The sequence below is a fragment of the Aristolochia californica genome, unplaced genomic scaffold (genome assembly GCF_029961685.1).
Source record: "Aristolochia californica isolate CCGP_79_NKW_82.1479 unplaced genomic scaffold, dmAriCali1.0.hap1 SCAF_13, whole genome shotgun sequence".
Taxonomy (NCBI): Eukaryota; Viridiplantae; Streptophyta; class Magnoliopsida; order Piperales; family Aristolochiaceae; genus Aristolochia; species Aristolochia californica.
Window position 1 is genome coordinate 5,662,114 of NW_027181804.1, and position 15,781 is coordinate 5,677,894.

General features: G+C 34.5%; 1 protein-coding gene across 2 annotated transcripts; it reads left to right on the forward strand.

Annotated features, from left to right (window-relative positions):
• Positions 1 to 5,648: 5,648 nt before the first annotated feature.
• Positions 5,649 to 11,966, forward strand: LOC137948115 (UMP-CMP kinase 3-like). 2 transcript variants are annotated; one of them, XM_068794068.1, is made up of 10 exons: positions 5,649 to 5,892; positions 6,903 to 6,979; positions 7,112 to 7,163; positions 9,055 to 9,172; positions 9,342 to 9,498; positions 9,696 to 9,776; positions 9,908 to 10,015; positions 10,348 to 10,416; positions 11,047 to 11,092; positions 11,647 to 11,966. In XM_068794068.1, exons 2-8 carry the CDS (start codon positions 6,935 to 6,937, stop codon positions 10,414 to 10,416), a joined length of 630 nt encoding a protein of 209 aa, XP_068650169.1. In that variant the 5' UTR covers positions 5,649 to 5,892; positions 6,903 to 6,934; the 3' UTR covers positions 11,047 to 11,092; positions 11,647 to 11,966. The 2 variants fall into 2 exon arrangements, with proteins under 2 accessions (XP_068650169.1, XP_068650168.1); XM_068794067.1 differs by having other exon boundaries at positions 5,650 to 5,892; positions 11,687 to 11,966.
• Positions 11,967 to 15,781: the final 3,815 nt, after the last annotated feature.

The following is a 15,781-nucleotide window of genomic DNA, read 5'->3' on the forward strand; positions in this document are numbered from 1 at the left end:
TTGCACCTAAGAGACCACATTCTTTCTCTGAGATAGAACCTTACATCGCTTACTGCTAGCAAATTTGATGCTAATAAAGTGCTTCAAATATCCCAAATCTTTATCTAAAAGTGGGTGGCCAAGTGCTTTTTAACTTTTGCAATTCTTTTGAGTTCCTCCCCAGGTAATACAATATCATCCACATATACAACCAAGATAACCACACTAGTCTTCCTTTTGAGCGAGAACATAGATCACAATGGCTTATGTAGATCTCGAGTTTTGTTTTAAGTCCATAAATAACCTTCTTTAACCTACATATCTTTCATGTCTCCCCTAAGCAACACCTAGGAGGTTGCTCCATATATATACTTCGTCTTGTAGATCACCATAGAAGAAAACATTTTTCACATGTAGTTACAAAAGTGGCCACCCTTTATAAACGGCCAAAGAGATCAATATACATACCAATGTAAGTCTAGCCACAAGTGGGAATGTCTAAAAACATCGACACCAAAGGTCTGTGTATACCCTTTTCCTACCAATCTTGTTTTTTTATCGTTTAATAGATTCATCAATATTTATATTTAATGGTGTACACCCAATGATACCACACAATAATTGCTACTGCAGGTAGAATCATAGAGACACCATGTTCTCCTAGATATCAAGGCACTCATCTTATTGTCCATAGTTTTGTTTCCACTTAAGAGAACTCAAAGTATCTTGTACTGAAAGAGGAACAGTGGACACAAACAAAGACATGACAAAGGATTTAAAGAATGAAGATAAAAATCAAATGATACATATTGTGAGATAAGATGAGAAATACAACATCATTTATCTTTCCCTAAATTGATGGGTAAATCCAAATCCGACAAGACTAGACCTACAGGCAAATAGGAAGATGGTGGATTTGGAGGAGAGGATGCAAGAGTTGGAGGTTCTAGAGGCACAACAAATGGCAACTACCAGCGAGCGAACTGGCTGTAGACTTGAAGAGGTGGAGGACCAGTGTTTGGTGCGTCCAAAACTGCTACAGGTACAAGACTATCCGTAGAAGGACCAAATGATAGTAGAGACTAAACAAAAAATGCAAAATATGGAGTATACTCAAAGAATGTAACATCACCTGGCACATACATTTTCCGTCTGAATGTGGTCATAATACTTATGTCCCTTTTGATGGTGTGAATATCCCACAAATACACATTTAATAGATTGAGGTGATAACTTATCTAAAGAATTACCCAACAAGTACATCCAAATATACGAGGAATCACATCAAACAACTTTCTACTTTGTATAATAACAATTTTTATATTTTTTGAATGTTATTTATGGTTGAGTCTCTCTGTATTTTGTAGAAATTTATACGACCATTAGGTATCTGAATCACTGAAGGATGCAACCAAATTGGATATATTGAGCCAGTAGTCAAAAAGGTCATATCTATGTTTTTTGACTCTTTGAGCCGAGTTACAAATTACACGAGTAGAAACATAATACAATATAAAGATTTTTTTATTGAAGATTGATTTTTTTTTCAGTGCAAGTTGAAGCTATAAACTCCAACTTGAGGGAGAATGTTGAAGAACATATATGAAGAGGGGGGGGGGGGGGGGTTAGTGCACATGACTCAGGACATGATCTTCATGCGCATTACGCAGTTCATGTCCTGGTGTCATTAGGGGGCGCCGAAATTTATGTCATGTACATGAACATACATGACTCAAGAGTTCATGTCTCAAGAGTAAATGACGAAAAGCGCTTTCCGCCCGATTTTGAGAATCATCTACATGACTCTCGCACGGGGCTTTCTCTGTCGCACACCTCTCTGCCATTGCATTCCCGTAGCCCTCTCTCATTCCCGCAGAGCACGGGAGGTCGAGCATCTGTTGCAGAGCTTCTCGGCCTCCATCTCTTCTCCCTCTCGGCGTACCGTTGGAGCGCCACCTCTGTCGGCATTGCCCGTCGTCGCCTTTGCCTAGCCCGTCCCCTTCGCCATCGCCGTTGCCCGCTGGCTCACTGCTGAGGAAGACGAAGATGTTTAATTTTTTCTAAGTTAGGAAAAATTAAACTCTCTTCATAAAAATCATTAATTTATAATTTTTATTTATAAAATAATTATTTTTATTTTACAATTACTATATTAAAATAGTGATTTAATAGTCATAATTAAAATATAGTTAAAATAAATATTTGATAAATTATTTTGGCATAATTATCCGATTGCTATAGTTAATTAAACTAATGGTTTTAAATTTTGTGATAATATATTATTAATTAATAATACATAAAATATATTATGTACAAATATATAGTGTGTTAAAGTTATGATTAGATCAATTTTTTCTCTTAAATTATTCATTTTTAGGTTAAAGTATATCATATGTTATTAATAAATTAATAACTTAACGTATTACTTTCGTTTTTTTATTTATAACATTATTTATTTATTATTTGTAATTAATCATATACGTATTTCATTGGCTCATGTAATTACCATATTAATGCACAATAAAATATCTAATTCAATTAATAAATATATTAATATATTTAATTATATATTAAATAACTTATTCGTGTAGTAATAATGATTGTTTTACCTAATTTGGGGTTTAAGGATTATGTTGTAATTAAGTGCACTGTAAAGGTTTAGAGATTCTCTTGTTTTTATGTTTTTCTCATGTTGGGGCACTAACACTGGAAACTGTTTTCTAGTGCACATGAAGTCGTCAACACTAACACCAAGTGCGAAGATGATCTTCATGTACATAACTAACATGATCTTCATGTTGGACATGAACTTAAACTTGAAAAATCTATTTGGGGGGACTAACCCCCCCTGAATGAATCTTACACAACTCTCACAACAAAAAGTCTCATGTAATCAGAATTAATATGGTGGAGTCTTATAGGAGTCTCATAGGAGGTAGTTTGACAACATAACATTATTTAAATGTATTTTTAGTTATGTTAGTATGTGTTGTAGGGAGAGACCCTGCTCTTCTATTCTAGCCAAACAAATACATCGTCATAAGCCATGATGGACCCACAATACACTTATTTTATGTATTATAAATTATTATAATATTTAGCTAATTATATTCTATAATGAAGATTTCCCCTAATTTTTTCTGAAATTTTTTTCTAGTTGAGACACCTTATTAAAAGATATGGGTGATTCATGCATCACAATTCAAGTTGAAAAACCTTGATTTATAGTGTGGTAAGGGTAATTCAACTACTTCACATTTTTCTCTCATTTATGACTCTCCTTGACTAGCTACATATGTAAGGGAAGAAGAATACTTGGCAAAACCTTTTTTTCTATGAGAAAATGATACCTCATCTCGTTTATTTTGAAATTGTGTCACCTTTTAGGTGGAGTATTCATAAGATGCCACATATCATTAATGTGTCACCTCCTTTGCTTATTGACATTCTCTTGTAATACCATATGTTAACCATTTACCACTTCATTTGTCTATGTGGTGCTTAGGTGGTCTCTTTGTCATATTTGATTTTTCGTTCAATCGATTGTATCTCAATCGTTCATCAAGCTTTGATCTCAATGATTGATCCTAATCTTGGCGAAATTTTTAATTTTCATTGAGAATTTTAACTTTGATCATTGGTCAACTAGTAAATAGTAATCATATTAATTCAATTTGATCATTGATCCATATTGATGATTTGGACCATCCATCGTGATTCCAACTTTGGTGATCAAATTTTTGTGTCTCTATTAGCAAAAACTAAAGTTGATACTGAACTTCACAAAATCGCATTACTCAAAACTAAAAATTAATCGCATGAAAGTCAGTGGCAAATGTAGTTGAGTTTGTATTCTTTATATTATAAAAAAAATTCAATAACATTTTATTCTACTCGCTCGTAAAAAAAATTACATTAACTAAACAAAGTAAAACCCCTTTCAATTCTCATTTTCTTTTCCTGGGTGATCTTACTTTCTTTGTGCACTAATCCCTCTTTTATTTACTTTGATGATTACATTTCACCCCTAAAAGATTGCAATTTTACTTCCACCTCTTGGAATATGGTTATTATGCTTATTATGCATATGCCCTTGAGACTAAAATTTAATTACAGTTGCCTTCTCTACTTTGTTTATAAAAGATCGGGTCAGATTCGCTTGGTCTAGCAAACTAACAAATCCGAATTCACTTTCAATTATCATTTACTTTGGTTTATAGTTGGAATCTTTAACTATATAGTAGTAGAGATGACATCAGGCTGAGCCAAACTTGAACTTGCATATGTTTAAATTTAACTTGATTTGAATACTTTGATTTTAAGCTCGAGCTCAGCCTCGAGCCTAGAATTGAAATCGAGATGGAACCCAAATTTTTTAACTGAGTTTGAGCTCGAGTTCAAGCTTCAACTTACATTTAAAACTATAAAAAAATTAAAAAAATATTGTGATGAACTTCGTACCATTGAACTGTATATAATAATAAACTTAATGGACCTAAAAGAAAGAGCAAGACACCTCCATCAATAGTATTTATTTCATTGTCAATCAATAAGATTAGATGTTGAGGGACCCAAAAATGCTGAATAATCGATCGGTCTTTGAAGTTTGAGGTAAATAAGAGAAACTATAAACAAACTAAAGAGGGAATTAAGGAGAACAATTAGAGTAAAGAGTACTTTCGTAAAAAAATATATTATAATGAGTCGAGACACGGATTAATAATCCCATTATGGAAAATCTCGAGTTTGACTGATTATACTTATTAACCTTATTTCAAAAACTGTTAAACTGAGCTTTTGGCTTATTATTCTTACGAGCCTTATTTAAAAAACTGAGCTTCGCAAGCTGGTTTAGTTTGATGCTACCCAGTGAGCCAAATGAGTTCCTTTCAAACAACATTCCCTCTTATCGTCTATAAAAAAGACAGATGACTGTTCAGAATCTGCACCATGTTCCTACACCAAAGAAGCCACAGGCACATATCCTGAAATCATACAGGAAAGATGCTGCTTTATGGCAAAACCGGGACTGCCGCGATTCTGCTGTCAATGTCCTCAATTCCGAGCACATTCCAAATGCTTGATTGAATTCGTAAGAGAGACGCTGGTGAGACACGGCAGAGGCCGTGCGGAGGGGGCCTGCTCGACGCGTGAACCTGCCGACACGCAGGGGGCAAATGGCTGGTCAGATCCGCAGCTCCAGCAAATGGATGTGACCAGTCGTTGAGATGCGAGAGGATCCAGAAACTGTAAAAAGGAGTTTGATTCTTATTCGGTCTTTGGTAGTTTATGTTTACATTGCTCAAACTGGCTTATTAATATTTTAGGTCAGAAAAAGGAGGCAAATGGCCGTTTCTCCCTCTTCTGGAATGGGTCATGGATTGCTTTCGATTGCAGTCCCTGACTTACTTTTCTCTTTCTTTTATAAATTGTTTCCAGTTTCGGCTTTGGTTGGTCTCTTTCGCTCTTAAAAGCGGTTGATCGTTAGTTATTCCTACTAAAAGATTGCCATCGTGTTTTCATAGTTTTTAATCCCGATTCCCGATACGATAACTGTTACGAAATGGGCGGTCCGGCAAGCCACTGCCGCAACAACAGATTCAGAAAAACCGATAACTGAATAAAGTTGACCCGCGATCGACGCGTCCGCGATGACGTAAAAAGTGAACTTGTCGCTGCGCTGCGAAGCAGACGATCTGCGCTGAGTCGACTGTGGTAGCCGAGCCGGTTGGTGGAGTTGACGAATCAGAATCACGCAATTTGATGGCAGAAGTTTTAGCGCCCCATATAATGCCTTCGACCCTCGGAGAATAGTCCGTTATGCGTCGTCCTTCGTTTCTCAGATCTTTGTTTCCTTCCCAGAGTTCTCTCCTTGTTTTTGAAATCTTCATCTTCGACCTCCGGTCGGATCAGGTAAACCTTTAGGACTCTTCTGCTACCGGGAAATCAATCGTCAAGATCTGATCTCGCTTTCCCGCCACTTTTGTTTAATTGTTTGTGCGCGAATGCTCTCTGAGTTTTTTTTTTTTTTCGGGTTCATTTGAGGTGGTTTTTTTATGTTGGCCTTTGTTTCATCTCGTCATGTATTTAGATCTTGTGCCATTTTCGTGTTTTTGTATTTATAACTCTCTCTCTCTCTCTCTCTCGCTCTCGTGTTGGTTATTGCATTTGATATATTTTACTGCGAGTTGTCTTATAATTCATGTAAATTCTCTAGTTCTTCTTTGATTGTTGTTTTTGAAGGATCGATGCGTACAAGTACTGATTTTTCCATCAAATCGATAGTAAATGTGACGTTATGTTTGTAACCTTCATTTTGATCCTAATGTAAGCTCTTTAGAGATGAAAAAAACGGTTTTTGACTTGTTTCTAACCCCGTTAATTTGACAGTGTTACAAGTCCCTATAGATCTTGCTGAGGGCAAGTGAAAATTGATATGAAAATAGTAATGCTAGTTCAAAACTTTGTGTAGTTATTTTCCTCTTTTGAAGTTTGAAGAGTTCCAGGCTCTTATTATGTATTTACCAAGTAGTAGATCGTGAACATGCTTTGACAATTTCTCGTTAAGCTTGATCCAGCCATCAAGGTTGGGCATCTTGAATAGGACCTTTAAAATTGTATATGTATTTGCTGATACATACTGTGTATTGGTCTATATCAGCCTGTCTTGGGCTTCAAAATCATTAAAAAGTGACATGTTATGTACTTTTGATCGTATTGGCACATCCAAAATCCAAGACATTTTACATGATTTGCAAGGCTTATCGATGAGGATACACCCTCTACTGCCTGTGATGTTGCATAATATTCCCATTCACAACGGAGTGGTGAAGAGCCCACATTTGAATCCAATCAATCCTTTTTTTTTCTGTCCTCATATGGAAAGGTGAGCTGTCTTAATAATTCTTTTTCAATTGATGCAGCTACTAGATTTTACTTGGCATAATCAATATTCATGGGGTCGGTGACAGATGCAGCCCCAATTGTTGTTCCAAAGGAGGTATCACATATCTGCATTTAATGTAAATTTTATGGACCATTTTTTTGAAATGATGGACAAGTTTATATTGATCATTTGTTCACTATAAGTTTTTCTTTGATATGCTGTGTAACTCATTCTCTTTGGCTGCAGGGAACTGATGAGAGTTTATTAAATAAGAAGGTCAAAGTTGTTTTTGTTCTGGGTGAGCAGTCAATTTTTATGTTTTCATGTTAAATAATCATTCACTGAAATAGTTTTTTACATGTTCTAGATGACATAGGTCTTTTTATAGTAAAATTTTATGATAACCTAGTCACTACTGGCATCTGGAAATTCTTTTTTAATATTGTATTTTTATCTTTCAAACCTGATGCTTTGACTTGTAGATATGAGTACAAATGAATAGGATGCCTAATCATTTTAAGCAACAACATTCATTGCCAATTACTGCTGGTTCCTTGCTTATTTCTAAAACTTGTGATGCCTTTGCTTGCAATTGGTTAAATTTAAAGAATTTTTCTGGGTGTGTTATGATATTTATGTATGCATTCCTTTTGAAAAAATAATAAATTATTTTTTTTTGAAAGTAAGGAAAAAAAAATCTCTATGTGGTTCTCAGCAAGTTGCTGAAGCTCTAGCTTAATGGAGAAGCACTGGCAAAGTGTTTTATTGACTTAAGAAAATTTCGCCTTTTGATTTGCATGAATAATGTGGTGACAGGATGTAAAAAGATCTCATTTTTTTTGTTACTATTTTGTCATTCAAGAATATGCTACAATAATCAGACAAACAGCTGGTTGGACCGAACTAAATGAGAACCAGAGACCACTAATTTCTCTGGAGGAATGGATCATGTTGGCCAGGTTAAACAAGAGCCATTGTGTCAAATTTGAAGGCCTTTAAAGTTCTATTTACAAAAAGTACATTTAGATCCAAGAGGTTAAGGAAATGGAGCTGGCTGCACCTTTCTTTTCTCTTGGTTAAAGGTCATAGATTGCCACTTGATAACATCTGCAACAATGGCACCATCTCTCTTATAAAGTTGACAAGAAAAGACATAGAGAAAAAAGGTCAGATGTTGAGTTCAATACTGAATATATTGGAAAGGAAAAAAGTATTGAAGTTGAATCTAGGACCATCCCAAAATGACTAGCAGAAGATAGGAAGTCTCTTTCCAAGTAATAAACACAAGATATTGTTAATCCTAGATCTATATAGGACTGTTCTATCACTCCCTTTTACGTGTAGGCTCTCTTTATACCGCTTTGATACCATGTTAAAGTTAGGTCCAAGTCTATCCAAAATAACTCGCTGAAGTTTTGGGGCTTCTGCACAAGTGATAAGTGCAATATCTTTTTAATTTGAATCTTTGAGAATACAAGTGGAATTATTCTAAAAAAGAAAGATAGAATATGAGGAAATGAAATTTAAGCTTTGTAATCTAAATCTAATGATTAATTAGAAAGTAATTCCATCTAACGCATGTGGCTTTAGTCTATATTCCTTTCCCTAAGACTCAAAAGCCTGTTGTAAAGCCTCCAAAATTTGTACTTTACCCGAACTTATATAATAAATGGAAGACTAAACCACATCCATTCAATCTGTTTGAGTTCATTTATTTGCCATGATGTCCTATCATTTTGACTTGGTGGTTGAACCCAGCTGAGCCAATTTAGCAACTCCATATGCAATTAGAGATGCTTTTGGACAACATTGTTGAAAAAAGCTCTGAAATTCCTTCACTTTTATCTGCTTAACTGTTGAAAAAGTATTCTTTAATATGTTGAGTTCATTTATTTTTCCATGATGTCCTATCAACTGGGTGATTGAACCCAGTTGAACCTATTTGGCAACTCCATATTCAATTAGATGCATTTGTACTACATCGTTGAATGAAGTTCTGAAATTCCTATCTGCTTAACTGTTGAAAAGTATTCTTTTGCTTAAATTGTCTTTTGGGTAACTGCTACCTGTTTTCCTCTTCCATTTAAAAGCTGTCAAATATTGATAGTATCTGACATATTTCAATATTTTATTTTAAAGGAAAACAATTTTCTAAGTCCTTGCACAACTTTGACTATTGATATGAACAGGTGGGCCAGGTAGTGGCAAGGGCACCCAATGTGCCAATATTGTTAAACGCTTCGGTTACACCCATCTTAGTGCTGGTGACCTTCTTCGTGCCGAGATTAAATCTGGTTCTGAAAATGGGTATGTGCCTGACTTCTTTACTTGAAGTTTATTAATCTTTGGGAAATTTTCAGTGAACACCTTTCACTTAACAGGCTCATAGTTAATAGCCCTCTTCTCTCTCTCTCTCTCTCTCTCTCTCTTCTCTTTCTCTCCTCTCTCCTCTCTCACACTTCTTGCTCTTGTACAGAAACATGATACAGAACATGATAACAGAGGGCAAGATTGTCCCTTCGGAGGTAACAGTTAAGCTTCTTCAACGGGCAATGACTGAGAGTGAAAATGACAAATTTTTGATTGATGGCTTTCCTCGGAATGAAGAAAATCGTGCTGCCTTTGAGTCAGTTGTAAGTCTAAATGCTTGACAATAGAATTTTTACCTATTTAAAGCACGTCTATTTATTGAGTTCTCCATCCTGTCCTGAAAGCATTTCAGTAATGATCAGTAAGTCAGTTTTATTATCCATTTTCTTCTGTAGCACTTTGGATTAACCACACTATCTTCTTTATTGGTTTATGCATTAACCACTGGATTTTCATGCAGACAAAGATAGTGCCGACATTTGTGCTGGTTTTTTATTGTTCAGAAGGGGAGATGGAAAGACGTCTTTTGAACAGGAACCAGGTTAGGCAGAAATATCTTACTCTTGCTCGGTTCTTTGACATCCTCTGATCATATTACATCTGACGGTGTTTTTATTTTGATTAATATTTTTCCTTTCTTCTTTTATTTATTTTCATTTTTTCTGGTTGAAGGGGCGAGTTGATGATAACATTGACACAATAAGGAAGCGCTTTAAAGTGTTTGTAGAATCAAGTTTACCTGTGATTGAGTATTACAACTCCAAGGGGAAAGTTCAGAAGGTGATAACAATTGTTATATTGTATTCAAAACTATATTAACACGGTGTTGAAAATCTCAATCATTCATGTTGATGCTCTGCGGCCTGATATAGAAACTTTATTGGTGTTGCCTCATTTTCTTTCAGTGATTGATTGGGCCTTTGGCTTAGCAGCCAACTCGGAGGTCCTATTGGTATGAGGTCTTGGTTCAAGTTTCACTTGGGCCGGGGTTGTTGTAGGCATATAACTGACTATCAGAAAGAAAAAAGAAAGTTCTTTCAATTTGACAAGCTACATTTGGTCAAAACTCATTTGTTGTTGTTGTTGTTGTTTTTTTTTTTTTTTTTTTTTAGGTTGATGCTGGGAAGCCTATTGAAGAGGTTTTTGAAGCTGTCAAGAGCATTTTCTTGAGTGCTGATTAAGTAAGGATTGCCATCTCCCTCCTAACTGACAACTATACTCAGATTTTTTGGATGATCTTGACAATGCTGAAGAAACTAATTCATAATTTCTCTTTCCATCTAAAAGATGAAAAAGTAAAGAATTTGTGCAAATAGGCCCAGCCAGTTAGGTGATATTCATACACATACAGATGAAAATGCATCTGCTTTGGTTTCACTAATTTCAACCAGCCAGTTTGGTCATACTCTTAGACTGAAAAAGTTATGGTTTTCACAGTACTGGTTCTGCTTCTTCTGGATTAGATTCTGTTGAAGTTACTGGTTCTTCCCAAAATAACTAGCAATAGTTAGGAGGCCTGTTCCTGACTAATAGACACGGGATTTTTTCAAGTCCAAAATAATGTGGAACTATTCTTCCAACACAACTTCATGTATTCCCCAACAACTAGCATGAGATGGCTTCAAATACTGGGACTTTTTTTTACCTATCAGCTGATCCTTTATTTTATATACTGGTTTCATAGGCTGGATTGCTATAAAAAGAATCGCAATCCACAAAGTGAAAGTAGGATTTCTCCTTTAATTGAATCATGGTCATTAGCATTTCAATCTTAATCGGCATGGTTTGACTGGTTGCTCCACTTTTGGCAGGCTGTTTACGATGAACAAGAATACATTAGAAAGAATCTTGATTGAGGTAAAGAAATATATCATCCACTTTTTTCAATGATTTCAAATACTTGGGCTATATTCTCTTCTTTTGCATCTGGTGTACATTTTAATCTCCGACATCTCTATAGTGTGGAGATTCCATAGTCTATAAAAAGGTAAAAGGAGAGGTGCCATTTACTAAGAGAGGCCAGCACTTTTTATTTAAGATAAGAAATAGTTTTGGGAGCCCTTGTCAATGTGACATAGTGAATAAGTTGATGAACAAGTTAGATCTTTTCCAATCGCCAATATTTCTTGGTAGTATTTAAGTGGCTTGAGTGAAAGTGAAATTAAAGTATAACAGATGCAAGAGGGGGTGAAAATAATATTTCTATGTAGTATTTAAGTAGTCATTCATATAGGCAGACCGAGATCGTGAATCATTCATGTTCCAAGATCAGTAAATTGTATGACTAAATCTCTTCTAAAAGAGGGTGAGCCTTCCTCTTGTTTCACCTTTGCCTTCCTGCTTAAATGATTACTTGCCTTTCTCAAATAAAAAAATGACTCAAAAAGTGTTTTCGTCCTGCACTTTTATAGGTGAAGTTGAAACTGAAGTCATGGATGACAATTTTCGCAGGCAATTATAACAGCATGCAGCTTATATGAATGGGGCTAGACATGAACTCCTCGGAGCAGTGGACACGGTTATGAGTGTTTGTGCCATTCTATTATTATTATTATTGTTATTATATATGACTATAGTACAATAAGTGATCCTCTATCTTGGTCTATTTTCTTTACCATTTCTAACTTTTTTTAATTTTATTTTATTAAATAACAGTTCTTCATTACTGAAGTTTTCCTTTCTTAGTAAGGCTGAATGAAATATCCGAAAAATGGTCTAAGAGTTAAGTACACATGGAGGAGAATTTCTCTCATTTTTCCATCTTGTCATTCTTAAGAACCTCAAAGAAAACCCACACAAACTCCTAATATGTGAGTTCAAATGGGCTCGAGTCCTATAAAGTTTTAAATGAAAATAAAATTTTTAAATATACAATAATAAAAAATATTTATAAAACCACCTATAAATCAACCATAGTTTTTAGTATAACCATTATTTTTTGGGTTTATTTTTTTCTCAAAATTATGATTTTACCCATGAGATGTTTTTTTTTTTTTTTCAGAATAAAACCTCTAAATTCCATAGAAAATATGAATTCTCCAAAGTAGTTAGATGTTGTTATGGTCTTGGGTTAACTATATATGTCTTCCGGTCCTAACAAGCCGTTCTTTGGCTAGGTGTTTAATATTTGGTATTAGAGCTAGCGCTACGTTGCGAGTTCGAATCTCGGAAGGGGCGACTGCGTAGGGGGGGGGGGGGGGGGGGGGGGGACCAGAGTGTGCTTCTCGCACCAATATGCCACCGTTATATGCGAATGGGGTGACCTGAGTGTGTTCCTGCACCATGGGTAGTCGTTAGAGTAGGCCGTCGCAAGTGGGCCGCCGTGGACGTCGGCTCTCACGAGCGTGGGTATGATATTATGGTCTTGGGTTAAGTACCTATGTCTTCCGCTCCTAACAAACTGGTCTTTTGGGTAGTATTGGCTAGGTGCTTAACATATTGATAGAATAAGTTTTACGATTATTTTCGCTCCAAAGAATCACATATCTCAAAAAAACACTCAAGCCAATTTATAAGATCAAAGGAAGTTAGGTTCATGGGTTTAAGGCCCAACCACTTGATCAAATAGTCACTCGTCTTATATGATAAATCACTTAATATCATATGGTGATTTGATAACTTGTTAGTGCATGGTCCTACGCACAACACTTCATATGTGACTACTAAACATACAAAAGTCAAAGTAATATTGCTCCATTTGTCACCATTATCTATCTAGATGAAAATTTGTGCACTAGGCTCCATGAAGCAGTGTCAATAGGACATCCACCTCCTCATGATCAACTGCCAAAGGGATGAATTCTACAGATATAAATAAAAGTTGCATCTCCCCCAACTGCACAAAAAATAAGGTGACATATAGTATATCCACAAAATCCTACCCCAAGGCTCTTGGAAAAAAAAAACTCTCTAGCATTTATCTTTTTGTCAAGAGGGAGACAATTATTATTGATTATTTAAATAAATAATATTAAAATTCACAAAAAAATATATTGGAGATGTTAGGGTTTGTAGACATTTCTCCCATATTTATAATTTAATTATTATTCATAATTATATCTATGTCCCTACAAACTATGAACCTTACAAAACTTCTTTCTATAGGAAACAAATTTCATAAAAAAATTAGCAAAACTATAGTGTAAACAAATATAGATTTGGTCTAAAAAACCTTTAAAATTTTATGGCTTTTGCGGTCTTCAACTTTGAGTTTGCACTTTGGGTTTTGAGCTTGCATTTAGTTCTTATACTCTCTCTATCTTCCTCTTCAAGTTTGAGAATAGATAGAAATGATCCCCGACTTGACCATAATAGAAACTTCAAATATGGTGCAAAATATTCTTACTTCACCTCCCCCTAAACAACAAACCATCTTTAAATGTCTATAGAATAAATATTAAATCAAACAAAAACAAAAGGGAAAAAACCTACAAAAGAAGTATCAATGAAAATAATAAGAAAATTCAAAATTGACACAGAGATAATTCCAAACACAAAATAGTAAAGACATACATTAAGTAAGAAATACGAGTCATTAAAATCTAGTTCTATACTTCTATTGTGAAATAAAATAAAATAAATGACTAATTTCCCTTGTTACATTAATAAGTTTTTACAAGTTATGATTCTACTTTTCTTGATTAGTTTATTTGTTACTTGTAAGTAGTTATATGTAATAACATCTTAGTTAACTAAATAGATTAATGTTATAAAATCCAACCCTATAGCTAACTTGCAAAGGTGTTGTTCTGTTGTTGAATAGGTTTTTGAGCACTAAAAGAATTTTAAACTCTTTTCAAGTTTATTTACTTAATATAAAAATAAGATATCAGGCAAATAAATAATCAACCACAATATAGTGGTTTACAACCTAAACTTATATTTTTAATCCATTCTCAAAGTATTTACACTTTGGAATAAAGTTTACTATGTCAGCAACCAAACAATAACTATATAAAAATGGCCGCAAAAATAAATTACATCTTGTGACCTTAAAGGAACTTAAAATAGCTCATTAGGCTACTTAAGCGTAGACCAAAAAGGAATTGACAACGGTTAACTAAGCTATTCAAGCCTAAGTACAACCACAAAGGCTTTGTAGATGGGTTTGATTTAGCCTACACAGGGCTTGATTGAACACATACAAAACTTTTCAATTAGGTCAACTTTATGATATAAGCACACATAAAAAACATCCCTCCTCCTATGTGCCCTTCCAATCTCCCTTATAACTTAATTATAATCCCAAATACTTTGACTTTTAAAGTAAAAAAATCTTTTATAACAACTCAAATTAGAGTTGAGAATGCAGCCTTCATAAGATACTCCAAGTGGAAGTAACTATTAAATTCAGGCCTCAAACTAACTTGTTAAGCAAGGTTAAATTATTTAAAAGTAATAAAAAATGAGTTCAGCGAATATAATGCAAGTAAACACAGATTTTAAAGTAAAGATTCTAGTGTACTTAGCTCATCCAAAGGTCAACTCAATGAGGAAGCAAAATCAAGAGTTTGGGCACAATAGTATGTTTGCATGTACACGAATGATTTGAATGTAAAGTTCATAAGTTTATATACAAATACTAATTACAAATTCAGATTTTGAAATGTAAGGTTGGTTTACTTAGGTATTTTAAAATTTTTAGGTTTGGTTCTTTTTCACTTGAATCGACACCTTAAGATGATTTGAAAGTTTAGGAACACTTTGGATAGTTTTGTTCTTGTTAAGGCAAGCTTCCTTACTAATTTGAGTCAGAAAGTCAACTTATAAGATAAATCTGAACCAATCTGAAATAGAGTTGTTAGGTTTTGAAAATAGCCTTTTGTCCTCTTATAAATTCCGCCAAATCAATCATAAAACAAAAATAAAAAATAATTAATTTTTTTAGTTCGAAGTGTTAATCATAATGGTAGGCCACTTACATGATTTGGTGACCTATTAACTCTGGATCGAAGTTCAAAATATCCTTTTGCAACTTCTTGGATAACATCATCTGATTGGCCTTACTTCATCTGAATGAACTTCTTATAGGTTTTTACTTGATAATTTCATTCCAATGATTTATTTTAATTTAAATGGTTTTTTAGTGACTTTCTTTTTCTTCCATTTGAATGTCGGGTATAGTGGCATCCGAATGCTTGAGGGCTTAAGGTAGAGATCATTCAAAAGATATAAGATTATTCAAATGACTAGGGGCTCTGACTAATTTTTGCCTTCTACTTTGAGAGTCATTCAAATTGACCTTCTTCATTTGAATGATTTCCTTCTCTACTTCATTGTTGTTCCTATTTGTTTTTGGTCATGTGAATGATTTGAGCTCGTGAGCATTTTCTCTCTTCTATACTTGTAAATTATTTGGATGACTGAATGAACATCCTTAGATACATTTCTACCACACTATTTAACTTCCATCATTCGAATGATTTGACTTTATTTGAATGAAATGAGTTGTTGATGAGTTGTTGATGCTATTAGGTCCCATGAACAACAAAGCTAGAGGGGGTGGTGGGTAGGTGGTGAATAGGATTGTTAAATTTGCTTCTAACT

What these genes read in the sequence shown, in the direction of transcription:
- LOC137948115 (XM_068794068.1), top strand. Translation starts at nt 6,935, where the DNA reads ATGGGGTCGGTGACAGATGCAGCCCCAATTGTTGTTCCAAAGGAG. An exon ending in GTGCTGCCTTTGAGTCAGTT is followed by an intron (nt 9,499 to 9,695) that starts GTAAGTCTAAAT and finishes ATTTTCATGCAG; the next exon opens with ACAAAGATAGTGCCGACATT. An exon ending in GTCTTTTGAACAGGAACCAG is followed by an intron (nt 9,777 to 9,907) that starts GTTAGGCAGAAA and finishes TTCTGGTTGAAG; the next exon opens with GGGCGAGTTGATGATAACAT.